The following is a 21,119-nucleotide window of genomic DNA, read 5'->3' as shown; positions in this document are numbered from 1 at the left end:
GAGCAGCACTGCAGCGGTCGGTAAATGCCGCTGAAACACATTAATATGCAATGAACCACGGCACTCTGGAGAAAAGTATAAGGTTGGAGAAGTCGTTATTTAATTTAATCTGGCTTCGTATGATTAAAAGTAACACGATCATTGACCTAACGCAGTCCCCCATTGTTGTTGTTGTGAGCGCCGTTGGGGAGAAAATCAGCAACGTAAACGGTGACGTCATGACGCAGCAGCGGCAGCACCAGTCGGGATCTGGGCGGTGTGAACAAAACAGGGGCTGAAAATAAAAAACGGTTCCGAACCAGAAGAGCACTAGCACGGAGCTAGAACGGGAACCACGGTGGTGTGGAAGGGGCAATAGACTTAATAGCTTCTGTTAGGTACATTAGAAGGTCTGAGTAATTGCCGGAATAAATTAACAGGCCTCCCGACTCCAACAGTAACAAGCAGTAATGACAGTACACAGTTTATACCTGTGACACCAGGATGTCATCACTGGAGATGTCATCCACATTCTTATCAACCTTTCCATCCAGCTGAGTGGACAGCTCAACAAGGACCCTCCCTCTGTAGGCGACCCCCTCACCCTGCAACAGATCAAAGGCAAACACTTAAAGTAGACATTTTCATGAAGACCAAATAACATGTGTCTATATAAACAGTGCTGAACTGATCTGTACTCAGCTGATAGGGAGGTCTAACCTTTCCAAAGTTGAGTTCGTCATATTGGTCGGGCAGGCCAGTAAATTCTCTCGGACTTCCGTACAGGTTGACATAGCACGGCCCAAAAGCTGGAAGAAATCCAAACTCTGATGCTGCGGTGCTCACTGTAACATGAGAAGAGACACACAAACAGGAGCAGAGGGTTAAAAACTTAAACATGCAGGTGAACATTTCTTACATACTTTCAAAGCCTGTGTTGCGATCAGTCTGTTTCCAGAGGGGAAGGAAAACATCAATTAACCCTCCTGTTGTGTTCGCTTTCCCCCCCCTTACTTTGGTGTTCGCGGTCAAATTTGACTGGTCCTGTTTTAACTGCTATTACATTAACACCTAAAACATTAATCATCACCAAATTTCATTTAACACCCTTTCAAACTGTAAATATTGTCTACTGGTATACATGAACAACTGCAGTAAATAGGCACTTTCACACCAAGTACTTTTCCTAGGAATCGTTCCCGGAACTTATGGCGCATTTCCACTGCAGGGCCTCGCACGGCTTAGTACGGTATAGGCCTTGGTAGGCCAGACTCACTTTATGCTGCGTTTCCATTACAGTTTAGTAGCTGGGGCAGTAACTATAGTAATGCAGTTTAGGCAGAGCCGTGACGTCATCTTCAATGCGAACCACAGAAAATCAGCCGTTAGCTGTTAGCACTCAGAGCTCACAGCTCCTCATATCTGTTCAGAAACTAGATAAAAGTTAAACAAGTACAAACCACAGACTGTCTGTGTCATGGCGAATACAGTCGCTGGTTTATTTATGTCTGTATAGGCCGTTGTTGTGAGTATGGACGGTCGGAGCATATACAACGTTAGCTTAGCCAATCTCCATTCAGAAAACACGTATTTTAAAAGGTTGATCGCGGGGAGATTCCCAGTCGATCGCAAGATGTGTCTAAAAATAGAACAACAATATTGTAGTGCCGAGAGAAGGGAGTCGGAGGCGGTGCATCGAAGATGCAAAGTTGGTTTTATTGAGCAGCAGAAAACCACATGTTGCCGGCTTGAAGCCCGGGAAGCAAAGAGGAAGAAGCAAGGAGGGCACACAATAAGTACAGTCAACAACATATATGTCCGTGCGGAAACAATACCCCTAACCTGTAGTTCCATGAGTGAATTATGTTAATTAGTTAATTAGTGATCACTACACAAGCCCCCCCAGAATTCAACCATGGACACAATCCTAGCGTCCGGGAGGAAGCACTACAGGGGCCAAGGAGGGTGGTACTGCAGGCGAGGGACGGAACGTAAGGGGGCCGCAGGAGAGGGTAGGGGCCCTAACGAGGGCATCCCCACCGGGGGGTGGGAGCGGGCCAAGGAACGGGCCATCGTAAGGGTGCCGCGGCAGGCGTCGTGGCGAACGAAGAAAACATCCGCCAGCCGCAGAAAGCTGGGTCGTTGTGCTGCGACGTGGGGACGGGTATGAATATCCCGGTGGTCCCCAGCAGGGAGGAGCGCTGCCTGGCCGCAGGCGAGGGCACAGCGGCGGCGGGCACAGCGGCGGCGGGCACAGCGGCGGCGGGCACAGCGGCGGCGGGCACAGCGGCGGCGGGCACAGCGGCGGCGGGCACAGCGGCGGCGGGCACAGCGGTGGTGGGCACGAAGTCCTCGGGTCCGGTATCCCCAGAAGGCAGGAGCAGTCTCCCCGGGAGGAAGGAGCCGTGGACAGGGGACAGGCGAGACGGGGTCCAGAAGTGCGCCACCCAGGCGCCGATGAAAACGTGGGCGACGTCCGAAACCGCCGTTGAGGTGGTGAAAAAGCGAGAGTGTCCACACGAGGTCGACCGGCCGATCGAACCTCCTCTCAGGCACCGGAAAAAGCTCAAAAGGGTCGTCCTGTCCACGATCAAAAACAGATGGGCGAAATTGTGAGAGGATCCACACGAGGTCAACCAGGCTTGGTCGAACCTCCTCTCAGGCACCACCAAAAAGGGTTAACAGTCAGATGGAACATATGGAAGCAGTCAGCCGTTAACTGCTAGCCGTTAGCCGACAGTCGTCGTTAGCCGTTAGCTGTTAGTCGTCGGTAGCTACTAGCCGTTAGCCACTAGCCGTTAGCTATCGTCGTTAGCTGTTAGCCGTTGTTAGCCGGTAGCTGTCGTTGTTAGCCGTTAGTTGTCGTTGTTAGCTGTTAGCCGTTGTTAGCCGTTAGCTGTCAGCTGATAGCCGTTAGTCGATGACGTCGGCCCCGGAGCCTCTGCTAGGCGGCGTGCTTCTACCAGGGAACTTGAAGGTGCCGCAGCCAGCACCTCAGGGGTAAATAGCCGGGCAGCCAGGAAGAACCAGTCAGCTTCTTCGGCTAAAGCACGGGCCCCACACTAGCCGTGTTAGCGAGCGCAGTCCGGACATGCAGCTGCATGTCCCGAAGAAACAGTTCCATGAAAAATAAATCGGGCTCTTCCGTACCTAGCAGGTCGTGTAACGTCTCCATGCAACCCAGTCTCACGGCATTTCGTGTTCACCAACACGATTTTTAATCTATTGATTCGTGTTCACCAACATGATTTGCCCCTTTTTTTCGTGTTGCACAGCACGATTTTAAAAGCAATGTATTTCTACTGCCTGCAGCACGTCTTTTTCTCCAGTCGGGTCGAGGAAGACCGGAAGCTGTGTGGTTCATAAAAACATGTTCTTACTCAATATCAAGCCACAGTTATTGCTTTTATTTGAAATCGTATAATTTCGGACTTTTGTTGGGAGGAAAATAAATGGGGCTCAGAGCCTCAGAATACGGAAATCTGTATTTTTAAATATTTCTTTCCTTCTAATTCGATATTCTTTTCAAAATAACACACTGTTATTTACTCACCAATAACACACAATTATCCTTGCTTTTATTTATTGGTTTAATTCATAGACTGTATATATAAATGGACGTAGGGTCCGTGACGTCACCCATAGAATTCTGCAGAGTTGCCGTGAAGCCCTTAGTAGGCGGAGTCGGCCACTAACGGCTCGACGGTGTCGTCAGAGTCTAACTCCCGCCTTCTCCAAATAAGGGCAAAGAGGCGGAGCCGAGGCGGGACAGGGCGGGACCTGCTGCCAACGAGCGTGACGTTCGAGTCCTAGCTCAGGCTAAGAAGCTAAGCTAACATGCTCTCAGTATCAATCGAATGTAAAACATGATTGATGAAAGTAGTAAATCGGTCAGATTTGACCCGAAGACAACAGGAGGGTTAATGCCATATTCACTTAGTATTGCATGAACAACTTTTACAAATATTTCTATATAGTCTGTGTTGGTAAATGTCATTTAGGTTGCACATTTCCTGCTGAAATACATGCATACCAAGTCACTGCGTGGCACTTTGGTTTTGATAAAACAGTGTAGTTCCACTATATAAACGTTACATTCATAATCAAACGAGACAATCTGCAAGATAATTAGCTATTTGGTATTATTCTTAATGCTTGTCATTCACACGTTAATAAAATAAAATAAGTACCGATACATAGCAGAATAATTGTGGCGGTGTTCAGCTTAATAAGCCTTGCTCAACATCATTTATTTAGCTAATACTACAGCGGGCTGCAGGCTAACCAAGTCCGCGTTACGATGCATTCCTTGATCTCCAGTTATAACGCCGGACTCCGCCGCTGGCCGAAGCTAACGGAGCCCCAGGGTGCTAGCTACGGCCGCCGGGACGCGCTAGCGAGCTAGCACCCTGCAGCCCCGTTAGCTTCGGCGGCGTGGACTCCGGCGGCCCACCCCTTTTAACATTTGCTCCCGTTTAGCATTATGGGCGTCATAGCCATATAGTATAAAAGTCTTACCCAAGGCTGAATCATAAACTAAACTGTATATATGTATAAAGGGTTACGTCCTTAGCTGGCTAATAAGCTACATAACAGGCTAAGCACACAAACACCTGCTAACGGGGTTAACATGTATAATATTATCATTTTACTCACCGAAAAAAGCTGAAAGTAGACTTCTTGGAAGATCTGTTAGTACATTCAAGCGCACAGCACGACATTTTAATTATCTGGTATTTGTAACAATATTCCCTAACAGGCACGATCACCACGAACACAGCTAAAGGATCAAGTACAGTAACTACAACTAACTAACGTTGTAGCCTCTATGGTTGTAGCCTAGCAGATTGGACAAGTTGCTGTTAGCTGACAGTGAGGCACGTATCTGTCAATCAAAGTGACCACGCCCTAATGTATGCACAAATTTTAAGACCTAATATAAATATAAAGGGTCGCGTTAGAAAACAATTCACTCCCAGATCCATAATCATGAAGGTGGAATCGAACTATATCGATAATAAAATGTATGGAGCCAGGGGTAGAAACATGTTTTTTTCTGCTGTAAAATCGGGCATTTTAACATGGGGGTCTATGGAAATTGCTCCTTTCTGCAGCCATCGCCTATCGGCCAATATATGAACTGCAGTGTGTGGCACTTCCGTATTGGCTTCCCGGCTCTACCCCACAGTTTGCCGCTTGGGTTTAATTCCATAATCTCGGGCTTTTTTGGCGTCCGTCAGGAACTGAATTTCAAAATAAAAATAACCGGAAACAGACGTAGGCCTATAAGGGACATTTCGAGCATCATTGCGATTGTCAACATTTCTGAGTTTAGGATGGCCGAAGACACTACACTACCCATAATCCCCCAGCTATCGTTTAGGACTACAGTCCCCGTAAGGTTACGCAGAGCGTCAAACAGCTGTGTGAAATGGAACGAAACCACGCCAGACTATCCAAAACTGGAATTGAACGCCCCCCCAGAACTACACATGCTGGCTATTGTGTTTCGCAAAATGTTCTATGGGACGTCTCTACTGAACGTTTTCATTTTTCCCACAATTAGAAGTTGCCAGTATTAAACACATTGGTGTTATCAAATGTAAAACATATAATTAATAAATGGGTGAAAATCGCTTGTGTCCATAATGCGTTATAAGCATTAATACCCACATGACAGCTCATTGTTACTTTGTAATTCTACTCCACTACAATTCAGAGGTTAACCTGGTATTTTTACTCCACTGCATTTATTTGAGTTACTTTGCAGATTCTGATTAATTATGTGAAATATAAACAACCCTTAAATCAGACTTTAGTTACACCTGAGTAAAATTCAGGTAAGGTGATTGTCAAGTGCCAACAATCAGGAGAGATATTTGATAGTTGGTGCTTGAGAAGACTAAACATGTATCTGCAATTGACATGAATGGAAACGAGTAATAAAGTATATTCATTACTCGTTTTATTAATATTTAGTTTCAAGCTCTCGTCCTTAGTAAAAACAAAACTAGTGGAAAGGGAAATGCTCCGAGGGGAAGCTGATCCATAGGTGCTGGGACAGCTCGCTCCCTCTCTGCAGTGGTGTGAGCCGCGGGCTGTGTGAACGCTGCTCCGCAGTTTAATGCAGGGCCGTAGCTGCGTTTTTAACGGGCTTAAAATGATATTTAAAATGATTCACTTTTAACTAATGTAATGCTTGTTTTGTTGCTTGAGAAGCTTGTGGAAATAGTGTAGGTTTGTTTTAGTACAGTTTTAGGGAAACAAAAGTTAGGGGGGCAGCTGGGGGGGCAAGGCTCTACAGTGGGGGGCAGCTGCCCCCCCTTGCCCCCCCCGTAGATCCGCCCCTGTGTAAATATAATCTGTGAATTAGATCAAATGTAAAATTCAGCCGAATTAGTGTTGATACTGCAAGGAGACGTCTTGTGTGAAGAGAAATTGAAGATGTTGTTTAATTGTTGAATATATTTATGATCCACGTCAAGTATTCAGTTTCGGCGGCATTTTCTCAGTTTTTCCAAAGGTCTTCTCATCAGGGCTCTATAAATAAAGAACTACGGCAGATCTGTAATACACAATGCAGCCGAACCGTGTATTACAATGCCGTTATGTGATGACTTTCAAAGAGAAAAGCAAGAGCGCTCGGAATTAAGTATTATTTTATTCTTTTAAAAATGTTTTCCGGATTTCATATCATATAAACACCAAATCCCAGCATGCATTGCGGCTAAAACATCCAATAAGCGAGCTTAAAACCATAGCTGAGGATCTTGGGTAATCGCTCGAAATGCCTACGTCTGTTTCCGGTTATTTTTATTTTGAAATTCAGTTCCTGACGGACGCCAAAAAAGCCCGAGATTATGGAATTAAACCAATAAATAAAAGCAAGGATAATTGTGTGTTATTGGTGAGTAAATAACAGTGTGTTATTTTGAAAAGAATAACAAATTAGAAGGAAAAAAAGATTTAAAAAATACAGATTTCAGTATCCTGAGGCTCTGAGCCCCATTTATTTTCCTCAATTATACGATTTCAAATAAAAGCAATAACTGTGGCTTGATATTGAGTAAGAACATGTTTTTATGAACCACACAGCTTCCGGTCTTCCTTGACCCGACCGGAGAAAAAGACGTGCTGCAGGCAGTAGAAATACATTGCTTTTAAAATCGTGCTGTGCAACACGAAAAAAAGGGGCAAATCGTGTTGGTGAACACGAATCAATAGATTAAAAATCGTGTTGGTGAACACGAAATGCCGTGAGACTGGGTTGCTCCATGTGGTCGGAAGGCTTGCTGTCTCCCAGTGCCGAAACGATGTGGGAATAGTCCGTGTGCACGAGGCAGCCACGGACGTCTCCAAAAATCTCCGGCAGTTTGCGAAAAAACGGCGTTTCTAGCCATGTTCGGTCCAGTCTCGGAAACTTCTGCGTGACTTATGTCAGGGTCACCACACAGTGTGTAGGTGCGTGTGGTACAGTGTGTAGGTGTGTGTGTGGTACAGTGTGTAGGTGCGTGTTGTACAGTGTGTAGATGCGGCGGACAGACGGGTCTCAGTTGGTTTGGTGTCCTCTGCTTACTTTTAATACTTGTAAATACAACGTTTGGTCCGTAATTTCAATTCCCCATTTCAGCGACCAGAGAGACGGGGGGGATATATCCAGTCTCTGATTGTGTTACGTTATTATGAGAATGCTCTCATACTTGTTTGATTCTGAAATTGTATATATTTATATAAATATATGTGTGTCTGTCCGCATCTGTAGCCTGTTATTGTCTCATTATACCACACTGTCAATTAATCAAAGTAAATATATACGTAAGTCATCATGAACACATCTGTCCATCAGACAGAGGGCTGCTGTGCCTCCTGTCATCATTAATGGACGTCTCTTTAAAATGACCGCTCAGAGGAGAGGAGTTCTCATTTCTCTAACCGCCTGCTGCTTCCCCTCCTCAGTCCTCCGCTCGCATCTCCTGTGGGCGGGACTAAGTATCGAGGATAGGAGTCGAGGAGGGGAGTCGAGGAGGCGACATTTAAGAATTGAGAAACCTCTACGTTCTTGCGAAACACATGAAGTCTTTCAAAGACGGCGAAGTTGTGAAAGAAGCATTCCTGGAGGCTGCCGACGCGGTTTTGGGGGACATTAAAAATAACAGTAGCATTTCAACAGGTTTTTGATATAATAAAAACTCAAGTTAGATACCGTTATTAATCAGCTGTAAGTTTTAGTTTGTTTGAACTTATTCATTATAATTATTGTACAAAATATATAGTATAGTATAATAATGCAAACATAAGATCTGTTCTGTTTAAATTGATTATAGTCTATTATCAATTCAGGTTAAGAAACTAGTGTTGCTTGCATCCTATTTTAAAAGGGCATTTCTTTTTATACTCTACTAAAATGCAACAAAAAAAGGGTTTGATTCTATTAATTTAGTCTTTTTTATTGCACTTTGGCAGCAGATTCCTGTGTAGCTTCAGATCTGAGTTGTCTTATGAGTAAGCCTAATTTATACTTTTGTAGCAACACTATTTTTATATAATGGCAAATAAAGGGTTCAGAGTCTTTTCTTTTTTTCCTTTGTCATATGTGGCAGCACTGTTCAATGTTTCTTGAAAACATTACCCACTGTAGTATGTGACGTGTGAATAAACTCCAACTCTGTATCAACAACACTGTTGTGTAGCTTCAGTTAAATACTTGTATGTGTGTAGATTAGAAAGAGGTAAGATAAAGGATCTGCAGTATTTTATGAAGTATTCATCGTACAAATGTCAGTTTTATACAAGTAGAAGTGTGTATTTACTTGGTAGTAGGCTGTCAGTAATGGCTACGCCTCTCTATTTGGACTGGTAGATCTCGGCAGACTGGCAACTTTAAAAGTAGCTCTCTGTTCGAAAAAGCTTGGGCACCCCTGGTATAGGCCATTGTTGTGAGTGTGGACGGTCGGAGCATATACAGCGTTAGCTTAGCCGATCTCCATTCAGAAACACGCATTTTAAAAGGTTTTTCGCCTGCAGTCTTGTCTACAGACTTGTTAAAGCATTAATCCATGGTTTTTATTAACCGGTATCAGTATGTTGTTACTTCGGCATTATTTTGAAACGTTTATTACAATTAAATCACGGTAAAATATGTTCATTTTGTTGTAGTTGTAGCCCCCTTCCCAGCGATTCTCAGTTTAGCATATTCAGCCCGGTTGTTGACCCGGAAAGAACCTGGATTTTGGGACCCGTTAGCCGGAACTACCCCAAATGAAAACGCAACAAAAAACGGGCCGGGTTTGGTACGGCACGCTTAAACCGTGCTACGCGCTGGAGTGGAAATGCGCCATTAGTTCCCCGGATATCTTTAGTTCCGGAACTATTCTAGAAGATCGCGTTCACACCAGAATAAATCCCTGAGGGAGGATTACGCAAATGAAGAAGCTGACGTCACTTCTTCTTCTTCTGCTTTGGGAATCTTCCCAGCAGCTTCTATTGAAGCCTTCCGAGTAAATCGCCAGAAGCGCCGACACCTCCTCATCACTCCACCACTAACATGTTTTATTTTGTGTTGCCATAAGTTAGTCTCTCTCCGTTGGTGCGCTGGGCTAATGTTAATGCTAATAATGCTAATGCGAGCAAATAAAATGGCGTTTTCACAAAACTTTTCGGAGTTTTACGGGGCGTGGTTTGCAATTCGCCCAGCCAATCAGAAGTTGGAACCTTTTCCTCCCCAAGAAAGTACCACCTCTCTAGCAGGGACTGAAAAGGGGTGAAAAGGTTCCCGAAAAAAAGTTCTAGTTCCAGAACTTTTTGGTGTGAACGCAAAATCCCAGGAACTATCTGAACTATTCCTGGGGAAAGGAAGATCCGCGTTCATAATGCCGAGGAAAATAACTCTCAGAATAACGTTATTAGCACATTTTACAACTTGAGGACCGAATGTTTTTAATAAGGGCTATACAAATGTTCATACTGGGTAGTTTATTTAGTTTAAAAAAAATTATCCAACGATTTACAGATGTCTCTTTCCCAATGTTACTCAATGGGAAAAAGTATTTCCTGGCCCAGAGACTGATACAGAAGTGTACTACTGCCGTTTGGCCACAACGAATATTTTCCTCAGAGTCCAGCGCACTTCCTGGGGGCTTGGTTTGTGTGTGCCAGGTGTGATACACATGGGGGGATGGGCACATACGGGGGAAAACACATCTAGTGTATATGTGTGTGTGTGTGTGTGTGTGTGTGTGTGTGTGTGTGTGTGTGTGTGTGTGTGTGTGTGTGTGTGTGTCTGTGTGTGTGTGTGTGTGTGTGTGTGTGTGTGTGTGTGTGTGTGTGTGTGTGTGTGTGTGTGTGTGTGTGTGTGTGTGTGTGTGTGTGTGTGTGTGTGTGTGTGTGTGTGTGTGTGTGTGTGTGTGTGTGTGTGTGTGTGTGTGTGTTTTATCTGATCCGGATGGTTACTAATTATATTTCGTTATGGCGGTAATTTTTTACCGGAAACACCATGGGTGTTACAAAGTTGACTAAATCATCCGAAATTCAATGAAAGCGGTGATCAACAATTGCATATGTTCAAATGTCTACTGTGAAGGATATCATAAAGCCTTAATGCAGTCGAATGTAAAACAAAAAAGTTATGATTGATGAAAGTAGTAAATCGGTCAGATTTGACCCGAACACAACAGGAGGGTTAACTGTCATAGTGCATTATCAAAATATAAAACACCAATCATTATAAAAACAAAGATTAAAGAATTACCTTCGACCTCTCCACCAGAGGAAGACATTTGGCTTAGGTTTAAAAACGTTGTTCCTATGGCGTCATTGTTTGTGAGACGATCCCTGCAAAGAGAAAACTGGAATGTCAAATATTGGTTGTGATATTATTGTCACTCGTTCAGCTGTGTATGAATGAAGTTTATTTCTTACCAGTCAAACATAGTCAGCTTGACGCGTTCACACATGGACGGGAACTACAGAGGCAGACAGAAGCAAGTGCTAATATGTGCTGAAGAATTAAGTGTTTAGATAAAAACCATAAATACATCTTATACATTTCTCTAACCTTGACTTGGAGATTGATGAGTTGATTCCACTGCGGATTAGCATTTTTCTCGATGATTTTGGTGCACAGCTGAAATAAAGAAAGTGCCATTGCGTGTCAATAATAATCAAACAGTAAGATCATTAAAAACACATTTTTCTTTTTAATTAAACATTAAATACCTTCTTGCCAGCAAAGCTGACTTCCAAAAATGGATCCACCAAGTTCTTTGGTTCTCCATCCCCTCCAAAGACCTGTTTAATTGTCTGGATGAAGGCATCATCCACTGCAAAGTGAAGAAGGTTGTAAATACAAGATTTATGAAGGAGATTTAACTGCATTAAAATAAAATTGCTGCAAGAGTTTATGGGTCACTAACTCTGTGGCATATCCTCGGCTCGGTACACCTTGAGGCTGAGTGTGGCCCAACGCATTGTGACACCGGCAGGCACCAAGAGATTACTTTCTATGTCGTCCTCATTCTCAGTTATGTCTCTCTTCTCAGTCTGCAGAAGGAGAGTGAAACTTGCTATGATCTATTTCAAAACTGATCTGTAATCTGTATCCAGTAGGGAGAAACCTGATAGTAAGAAAAAAGGTATACTCACTGGTGGCTCATCTCCAGTGCTCACAACAATTATGCTGACTTTCAGGTAACCTCTGGCCCCTAAACTTGAGTCATCAGCATCACCCAGCAGGAGCCATTTCCTCATTATGGCATGACCTGTACATGGCAGAATGTTCAACACATTCAACACTAAAATATATTTAATATATACAAACAAGACTTTATTTTCTTATAAGGTATGCATTTTACATGGAAAGTCTGACCTGATTCATCGTAGACATAGCCGACATCCAACTGGGTAGTAAAGAAAAAACATTTGAATTATAGGAAATCTTTTTAATCTCTCAACCTGCTTGTGATAAAAGCCACAATCCTGCTACAGCGAGTCTCTACTTGTGAGAGATAAACCAATACAGGTAAAACTTCTGAAGAAGAGAAGAGATAAGGATATGAAAGATCTTCACTTGGCATACCTTGAATTCTCCCACTAGACTGTCAGATCTGAGGGAGTAGGAGTCATAAACCTGTCGAGATAAACACAAGTTTACAGATTTAGCAGACATAAAAACCAAAACCAAAAGAAAATAGCTTAAAAATGAGTTTCCTACGCACCCGAAGACTGATGCTTTCGTCAAACAATTCTGAGGGAAGCATGTTAACATTGTAGAAAAACTTCTGCAGGACAGAAAGAAGTCATGAACAAATAAGTATTTTTCATGTCCCTGTATGCATAATACATGTTAGTGTTGGACACATTTTGCGATCAGTGAACATTCTTAGGACTTTGATAAGATGCTTATGCTTTGGCAAAGGGGAAGGCAAGAGAAAATGAGAGGGTTTAAATACAAGAAGGTCCTTTAAGGTCCACTGTCATATCACGGCTGTCGATACAGAGAGAAATACCCAATGGGATATTCAAAGCTGGAGGGGATTAAGCGGCAAAGAGAGAAGACAGGATGATGTTTACAAGCATGAAAAAAGTCAAAAGCGAGTTATAGCAACATTTTTACAGGATACACAATTTTTTGTGGTAATGGTTCATTACCTCGTCGAAAAACGGGTTATTTCCTCTCCTTATTCTGGTCCTGTGTGTCTGTCCACAGACATTCACCTTAACCACTGGTTTGATGTTGTTGCCAGGCAGCTGTCGACCCTCGATAACCCGAATACGAATCTGAACATTGCAAACCACAGTGTGCTCTGATTGAGGTAGCTGAACAAACATTTAAAATCATTTTGTGTTGACAAATACCAACTTATCCAGGGCAGACGCTAGACTGCTCAAATACATTTACTGACCTCTATAGAAACAAAAATATGTGAAATTGCTTGCCCTGATGCAGAACGATTTACATGTATGCAATTTTCCAACAGGAGTGATAAATGTTATAAATAAATATCTAGGGGTGACCACTTCATGTAGTGTATAGTAGCACTAGTGAGGGCTGCTGTCATTAATGTGATTATGTATAGGAATTGTACCCTTAAATCGCATTTGTGATTATCCAGCAATACTACTATCAAAACTCGGACAATACCTGGAAGTCCTGAGGCTTGTTGGCCAGGGCCCGATGCCTCTTACGGCTCAGACGCTGTGGCTTGTGGCTGGGTTTCCCAGGCTGGCTTGGTGAGGTGGGGGCTCCTGGGCTTCCACTTTGACCTCCCCCCTCCACGTCTGACTCCCCCTCATCACCCTCATCACCTCCTCCTGTGGAGAAAAAACTGAATAATCACAACATTCTTTGGATCAAAAGCACTGGCTAACAACATTATTTTATAAATGTAGGTGAAATCAATAACAATAATCAGAGTTTCTTTCAATTACGGATGATTGAAAGCCTTACCAGTAATCCCTTATTTTGTATCCGAGTGGATCAATGGGTTGTTATCCAGTATTAGATAAAAAATAAAGTATATTTTAACAATTGAAACCCATATCAGTAGCATTTTGTATCCCATTTTTAGATGTCTTACAGTGTCACGATCTTGATGTTTTTAGTTTTGTATGTTATGGGTGTTGTTTTGTGGTTCTGTTCTCCCTGGCCCTTTCTCATTTCATCAAATCCCCCTCCTCGACTCCTCGACTCCTCGGTCCTCCGGTAGTGACCCGGAAATGAATTTCAGTGCGCCCTGTTGAAGGACATCTCATTTCTCTAAATGCACTTCAAGGACCGAGGATCGAGCGTCGAGGAGGCTCTCTGGAGGAGCTCTAACCGAGGATACACTGATGGGTCCTCCACGGTCCTCCACGGCTCCTTCGTGGATGCATTTCCGGGAACAGAGATGTTTCAAAGAGTCGTGGTCGTGACGCACGGCCGGACTTATCTCAGCCAATGACAGCTCTGCATGTGTCCCCTGGATATTATTTTATTAACTGCTTTCATCGCGACACGATGTTTACAATGAGAACAGCTGTGAGGTCCGTGCAGAAAGCAGAGCAGTGTGTATACTACAGTATATATCACTCAGTATAACAGGCCTACTCTTTTTATTTGCTTTAGTTTAGTAGATATCTACAAACAAAGAGTCGATATATTTTTTTTTGTTCTCCTGTGGGCGGGACTAAGTATCGAGGATAGGAGTCGAGGAGGGGAGTCGAGGAGGGGAGTTAGAGAAATGAGAAAGGGCCCATGGGTCCTTCTCACTTCGGTTAAATGGATTCCTTGCGTCCCTCACTTGCTTCGTTTCCCTGCCTCTAGTCCCTCCCACCAGGGAAGCATGGAGAGACGCAAGGAAACCACGAGAAGCAGGGAAATGAGTTTTAAGAGCAATGGGACGTCCTTTCCTCCGGAGCGTCACGTGAAGCGACGTCCGTTTGTGATGACGCTGCACAGCTGATCGTCTGACAGCAGCTCTGTCCCCGTTATTTTCACAAACATCCCCGCCTCTGTTAGTACCTTTATATATACAGTCTATGGTTAGTACACATTTACTGACACAAACATTTGTATCATCTGTTGTAGACCCAAATAAATAAAATAAAATAAGAACTAATTCTCAAAAAAGATAAACGCCATTCTTAAAATGTATAAACGAACAATAGTTTGATTAATATTGATTAGAGTGCACAATAGAAATAAAATAATTGAGAGAAGAAAAAGATATATCTTCTCTTTCGACTCCACTTCGAGCGTTAGAACGATTAACGAAGCACTTTTATACCAATAAAGGACTGGATTACCTAAAGCCAGTTGAGTAGCACTTGAAATGTTTGGCTCTATGAAACCTGATATACTTATATGATTCTGTTTTCTTCAAGGTTGTGTCTTCCTGGTCGAATGTACTTATTGTAAGTAGCTTTGGACAAAAGCGTCAGCTAAATGCAATGTAATGTAATGTAATATATGTTATCTATCAAAACCCAGTTAGATTAACATTCATTGGATTGCACACTTTGTTTGTTTGTTTGGATATTAACAAATTAACATTTTAAATAGCACTTAATGACTGACTGAATGGAAATGACAATAAATGAAAATGTAAAACGAAAAAAGCGATCATGAAAATGTTTCCAAAAAATGAATAAAATGATTTTTGACCACTTTGTTGTTCAGATATATCACATATTTGTAACTAAATGATACATGAATTGAAACAAAACACGGTATAAACTGAGGAGTGACACCCGTGAGGTTCATGTATTTTCTTCACTCTGCTCTCATGTCAAGAAGCATCAGATCAGTGCATGCACTGCATCGTCCAATCAGTGAGCGATACACAGTAAGGAGCTGGGCGAGTGTCTGAGGATTTCATCGGAGGATGGTCTGGTGGTTCCTCGGTTATAGCTCCTCCATTATCACTCCTCGCTCCTCGATCCTCCGGCAAAAATAAGGCCATTGGGACGCTACTCAAGATGGCGCAGACAAATCAACTTCCGGTGAGACCGAGACCGAGGAGCGAGGAAATGAAAAATAAGAGAAGTGAGAAGAGCCCCATGTCTCTTGTCTGCCTTCCTGTGTTTTTCCTCCTGTGTTTGATTGTCTAATTGTGTTCACCTGTTGCCCTTGTGTTTCTACCTCTCCTGCCCAGGTGTTTCTTGTCCCGTGATTACCCCTCTCTGTATTTAGTCTTGTCTTTTCCTGTGTTTTCTCGTCGGTTCATTGTTTGTCTCTCCTGTCTCCCTCCATGTTGGTCACTGTCAGTTTTGTGTGTTTGTGCTACCTGTATTTTTCATGCCATGTTTTTGTGTTTATCAGCTTTTAAAATAAAGCTCGCCTTTTGTTTCTAGACCTTTTACCTTTTTTTTTGTAGTTTGCATTTGGGTCCTACCTTTTTTCCACGATTCTTAACACACAGTTGCTGAGAGGGTTAGTTCTTAAGCATTTTGGAGACATGTCTTTATTTCTTTCTATTTTTAGACTGTCTACTTACCACCATCCACCTGAGACGTGTCTACATCGGGTCGGTCATTTAGGTTTGGCATAGCGTTGGCAGGCGGCTCATACCTAATCAGCAAATTGATTGTTGCCTGAAAAATGAAATTCACGATGTATTATCCACTGCAAGGGCTGAGACTGGCATGTCTTACATTTAGTGTCATAACATTGCCAAAGTGTCATTTTAAAGATATTCACCCCAACAGCCTGTTGTTTCTCATTGATCAACGGCACGTTCTTGGATGGGAGGGACATCAAGTGACCGCTGGCCAAGTCTCTCAGAGAGATGGTTGCAGATCCAATTAACCTGAAAAGCAATCAAGTATATTTCCTTTTTGTCAGACAATAAAACGTACAGTACATCAGAAAACGAATCACTGCAGCTTGAGTAAAACAATTGTTTGATCAGATTAATAGTTTAGAGAAAGGAGGATGCTTCTGTTGCACAATAGCTTTGAAATGATCACATTATGTAATTGGGCGCGGTGTTTGTGACTGAAATGGCTCACTGCTCAGGATAGTTGGTGGATTCTACTTCCTAATTTCACTGCACTTAATATGACAAAAAGAGAAACAGCACCTACTCTATCTACCCAACAGAGATCACATAGCAACAGTGATTAATTATCACAATGGATTGCAAAACAATGGGCATTTTCAAAATAATGATCCCATGACAAAAAAACATGATAAATGTCCACTTTGCCTAGCAGCATCACTTAGGCAAACCCATGGGATATTTTTGTTCCAGCTGGTTACAAAGGACAAGCCCCAAGAGGATAAAAGGGTGCACAAGGAAAAGCAGAGAGATGGAAACAATTAACATCTACCACAGGCATGTCCTGGGCGCCAGGTTTGAGGGTGGACAAATATAGAGTAATGGAGGCGGGGGGGAAGGGAGTCTTGAGCAAGCAGGCAAGATCATATACATCATGCTCAGGCTCCTTATTCATCATCACACAGATATATCTAGAATTGCAATTAACTGTAGAACATGCTAGGACTGATTTATACAAATTATTAGGGCTGCACGATATTGTAAAAAACTAACATTGTGATATTTTCTTCCCCTGCGATATATATTGCGAAATGAAAAAAAGACAGGAATTGAAAAAAAGACAGTTTTTTTTTTCGCAAACCATCCTTTCTTGAACTTTAATGCTATATAATTGGTATTTTGTTGACAATATTTAACCGGATGAAGGATTCTAGTCACGGACTTCTGGATCTTAAGTTATCAGAGCAACAAGCTGAGCTAGCTCGGTTATCCTGCTCAGTGCTTGAATTGGAATGAAAAAGGTGCCAGTACTCTAAAATCAGCAACTTTTTCAAGTCAATTTTATATATACAGCCCACAAACAAGAATTTGGCTACTATAATGCTGGTGGGTTTGTCTCTTTACTACTGTATATTTTAGAAAGGTTCACTGTTCTTAACATTTTTTATGATAGGCAGCGGATATGGCTAAAGCTCAGTAAGGTCAATATTAACTGAAAATATAGCAATCAAAGTCTAGATCTTCTGCTGAAGACACATGAAGCAGAGACCTTTCAGGTGAGAGCCCCTCTAGTGGTGTTCAACATTAATGACAAGGAAACAAAGCTCTGGTCAGAAGCATTTTTTATAAAAAGCTTTAACAAAATTAAGTATTTCTGTACATTTTGAATGCAATCTAACTTTCCAACTCAGAAAACGAAAAACGAAAAAGTGCCAAAAGTCTTCTCACATGGCTGAGCTGCTTTGCAATATACTTCACCACTGAAGAATACAAATATGTATAAAGTAAACTATGATGCAATCTAACTTTCCAACTCAGAAAAATGATAAAGAGCATGAACAAAGAACATGTAAAAACAAATGCAAAATTTGCACAATCTAAAATGAGAAACTGTAACTGCAAGTAACAAAGTCTGAGCCATGGTAAAGAGTTACATTGAACACCAAGCTGATCAGATAACTCCCTGGTTGGTCTGAAGTCCTTCTATCTCCAGGATCTGTACAAATCGGCACATTATGCCAAAAGTCTTCTCACTGGGTAAGCTGCTTTGCAATATACTTCACATTGTTAGAAAAGGCTCCAGAAGGCCATGGGGACATCAGTATCAGGGGCTGGAGCTGGACAGGCTCTTTCATCAGCACTTCTCCTTCCCTTTGCCAGCCAGGACCTCACATACTGTTCCGGATTGAACTGTCCTAGTGATGGTCCATTACATTTAATGAAAACCAGGCTGGACAGTCGGCTGACAGAGAGAGCATTCCTTTTTGCAGTAAGGATATCGTTCATGCAGCTGAATGCCCGCTCACACTCACTAGTGGAGACAGCGATGGTTCGGACTGCTTTCAGTAGAGGCTCCATGGCAGCAGGTGTACGGGATGCCCTGGTTTCCTTGTATTCGCGAAAGCCCTGAACAGTCTCTCTTCTGTCCACTTTCAGCACTTCGCACAAACGTAGCACCTCTACGTCCCCATACTGTACGTCTAACTCCTCTTCAGGCCAACTTCCAGGATGGATAACTTTCATGTCCTGGATTAGCTGATTGTCCCGGGCCTCCCGGCCATGTAATGGGATTTATCTTGTGCTGACATGAGAGGAGGTTGTGGAAGTCATTCTGTGTCTCAGATTCTCTACCATACTGCGGAAAAACTGACCTGCATGAATCTGTACAAGCCTGCCATTCTCACGCAGGGCAACACCCTTGAAGGACTTCTCAGCTAGAGCTGTATGAACTGTAGTCATGTGTGGGCCAGGCATGGTGACCATGGATTCAAAAACTCGTATTTCTCGAGTTAAGAGCCTATCTGCTGTAGGCAGTGTCATCTCTCTTTTTTGGAGTTGCCGAGAGAGGTCGCTGAGCTCTGTGAGCGCATCGTACATCAGTCCCAGATTGCTGACAAACGTTGCAGATGTGAGCACATCATCCAGGCCCTTGTACTTTGCTCTGTCTCTGGAATCCCTGCTCGTGTCGTTTGCAGCATTTGTGAAGTGATCATGAAGCACTCGGTAGTTTTCCCAGACTGCTCTGACGCTCCTTTCACTTGAAGCCACCCAGCGGATGGACAAAACACGCCCTATCACCAGGAGACGCTGTCCGACTGCTTGCGCACACTGCGCTAACTGCCTCTGATTTTTGGGGGAGGCATGGAACAAGGAATAGAGTTTGTCAAAAAAGATCTGGAAATGATTGAGCCCTGAGACCTCCTTGACCACATCCCCAACTGCCAGCTCTAGACGATGATTGGAGCAGTGCCACACAAACAGGCTTGGGAATTTACTACACAACTGGGTAGCAACGCCTGTTCTCTTCCCTAGAATGACTGAAGCCCCATCACATGCAAAAGAAACGAAACACTGACCTAAAAAGTCCTCGTTAAAATCTCTTCCAAGACACTCCATTAACGCCTTTGTGATGTCATCAGCCGTTGTTCCATCCAACTCGATCAGCTCCCAAAAAAACGTTTCGGGCTCAGCATCAGCTAATGCTGAGCGTAGACACACAACAAGCACCGTTTTACCACTAATAGTGGTAGATTCATCGACCAAAACACAGAGTTTTCTTTGGTTTTCTGTAATGTCTTTTGCCATTTTTTTCTTCAGCTCATGAGCTATGTGGTCGATGATTTCGCCACAGGTTTTATTGGAGTGCAAAACCCTGCCCACGTTCAGCCCATTCAGTTTCTGTACATTCAAATCAATTGGCATGTCTGTGAATGGCCGGCTATGTTTGCCAATTTTATATGCCGTTCGAAAAACTCTGATAGTGGTGTCTAATTCAGATTTATGCATAGACTGCACTTGATGTTGAATAGTTTCACGTGAAGCAGATGTAAGGATGTCAGCAGCTTTTACATGGACTTGTGATTCTTTATGTTCTTTGATTTTTTTTTCTCAGGCTAGCTTGTTGTTTGCCCTTGTCAACACCGAAATGAGACACTGCACACTCACCCCATTCAGTTGACAGTTTCAGTCCTTGTCCAGTGTGTATTCCCAAAGATTTGACATCTCTGCATATCCGACATCCTAGCTTCTTATCTTTAAGAAGGAGCCATGCATTGGTCTTGCAAAAATATTGCACCTGGTCCGTTGTCCAGCAGTCAGGTGCATCGCTTTGCCCGGTGTTGGTGGTGGCAGTTGAGCCAGCAGCAGCTAACTTTAGAGGCTCTGGAGGAGGCGGCGGAGCTAGTGCTAATGCTAATGCACTAGCACTTGGAGCAGGAGGATCAACCAAAGAAAGCTCCCCATCAGACACAATTTCCAACACAGGCACAGCATTCTCTGTATTTGAAGTTTCTTCCGGCGACAACCGCTGTCTTTTTGCACTTTTATTAATCCACGCTAACATTTTAGAAATGCTAATTTGTGACTTGACTTGCTTTCCTTCTCTCGGGGGCGTGCCTGCTCTGTTCTATCACTCTACATAGCCACCCACTGGGTGGGAGTTGCACTGCATAAACACAACACACGTGCATCTAGGTATGTAAATTGTAAAGCATTAAAACATGGTTTTACTAACAGTTTTCAGTATGTTGTTACTTCAGCATTATTATTATTATTATTTTGAAACGTGTATTACTATTAAATCACGGTCAAATAGGTTAATTTTGACATAGTCGTTTCCACCACAGTATTTACATGGAGAAGATAAGCCCCGCCCCCTCTCCAGCACGTTCTGTTTGAATGACAGGAGTAAACAGCTGACAGCCGCTGTGAAACTCCAGCGGTTAGAGCGATGAGAATGTCCGTTCGGCACCTCATGACGCATCTACTGAGTACCGGGCGGCTGTATATATATATGGATGTATAATAAGAACGGCGGGAGAGTGTTGAGTACTGGCACGGTGCATGAGTACCGGAGTACCGCCAGCATGCCGGTACTGAGCAAGAAGTGCCGGTACTCCATGGGTCAGAACCAGAAGTGCCGGTACTGCGTACCGGTGAGTACCGGCCCAATTCCAGCACTGATCCTGCTGTGATCTGATCAAGAATGGTTGTGATTGGTGGTTTGCTGTGCATGCAGAGCCTGCATGTCACTCACTCAAGTACCCCTGACATGAGAGCCACGCGAGTTTTCCTTTTGCAGCAAAAATAATTGTAACATGACGTGTTTGAGTTCATTTGTCTATTTAATATCGCATGTCCTACGATGTAAATATCGCGCATAACGCA

General features: G+C 43.2%; 1 protein-coding gene across 1 annotated transcript in view; it reads right to left on the bottom strand.

Moving 5' to 3' along the window:
- myofl (myoferlin like) overlaps positions 1-21,119 on the bottom strand; it is a 47,425-nt gene that overhangs the window by 24,073 nt on the left and 2,233 nt on the right. The window contains exons 4-18 of the mRNA XM_034203780.1: positions 16,154-16,262; positions 15,951-16,047; positions 13,118-13,287; positions 12,625-12,753; positions 12,192-12,254; positions 12,053-12,103; positions 11,843-11,873; positions 11,620-11,735; positions 11,391-11,517; positions 11,194-11,297; positions 11,033-11,101; positions 10,897-10,940; positions 10,727-10,809; positions 700-824; positions 471-584 (exon numbers count right to left, since the gene is read on the bottom strand). Coding sequence (XP_034059671.1) covers positions 471-584; positions 700-824; positions 10,727-10,809; positions 10,897-10,940; positions 11,033-11,101; positions 11,194-11,297; positions 11,391-11,517; positions 11,620-11,735; positions 11,843-11,873; positions 12,053-12,103; positions 12,192-12,254; positions 12,625-12,753; positions 13,118-13,287; positions 15,951-16,047; positions 16,154-16,262 — 1,432 coding nt within the window. The remainder of the gene's footprint in view (positions 1-470; positions 585-699; positions 825-10,726; positions 10,810-10,896; positions 10,941-11,032; positions 11,102-11,193; positions 11,298-11,390; positions 11,518-11,619; positions 11,736-11,842; positions 11,874-12,052; positions 12,104-12,191; positions 12,255-12,624; positions 12,754-13,117; positions 13,288-15,950; positions 16,048-16,153; positions 16,263-21,119) is intronic.

Source organism: Gymnodraco acuticeps, unplaced genomic scaffold, assembly GCF_902827175.1.
Source record: "Gymnodraco acuticeps unplaced genomic scaffold, fGymAcu1.1, whole genome shotgun sequence".
In the NCBI taxonomy this organism is placed as follows: domain Eukaryota; kingdom Metazoa; phylum Chordata; class Actinopteri; order Perciformes; family Bathydraconidae; genus Gymnodraco; species Gymnodraco acuticeps.
The sequence above is the reverse complement of the archived record's forward strand: the minus strand, read 5'-3'. Positions and strand labels throughout refer to the sequence as shown.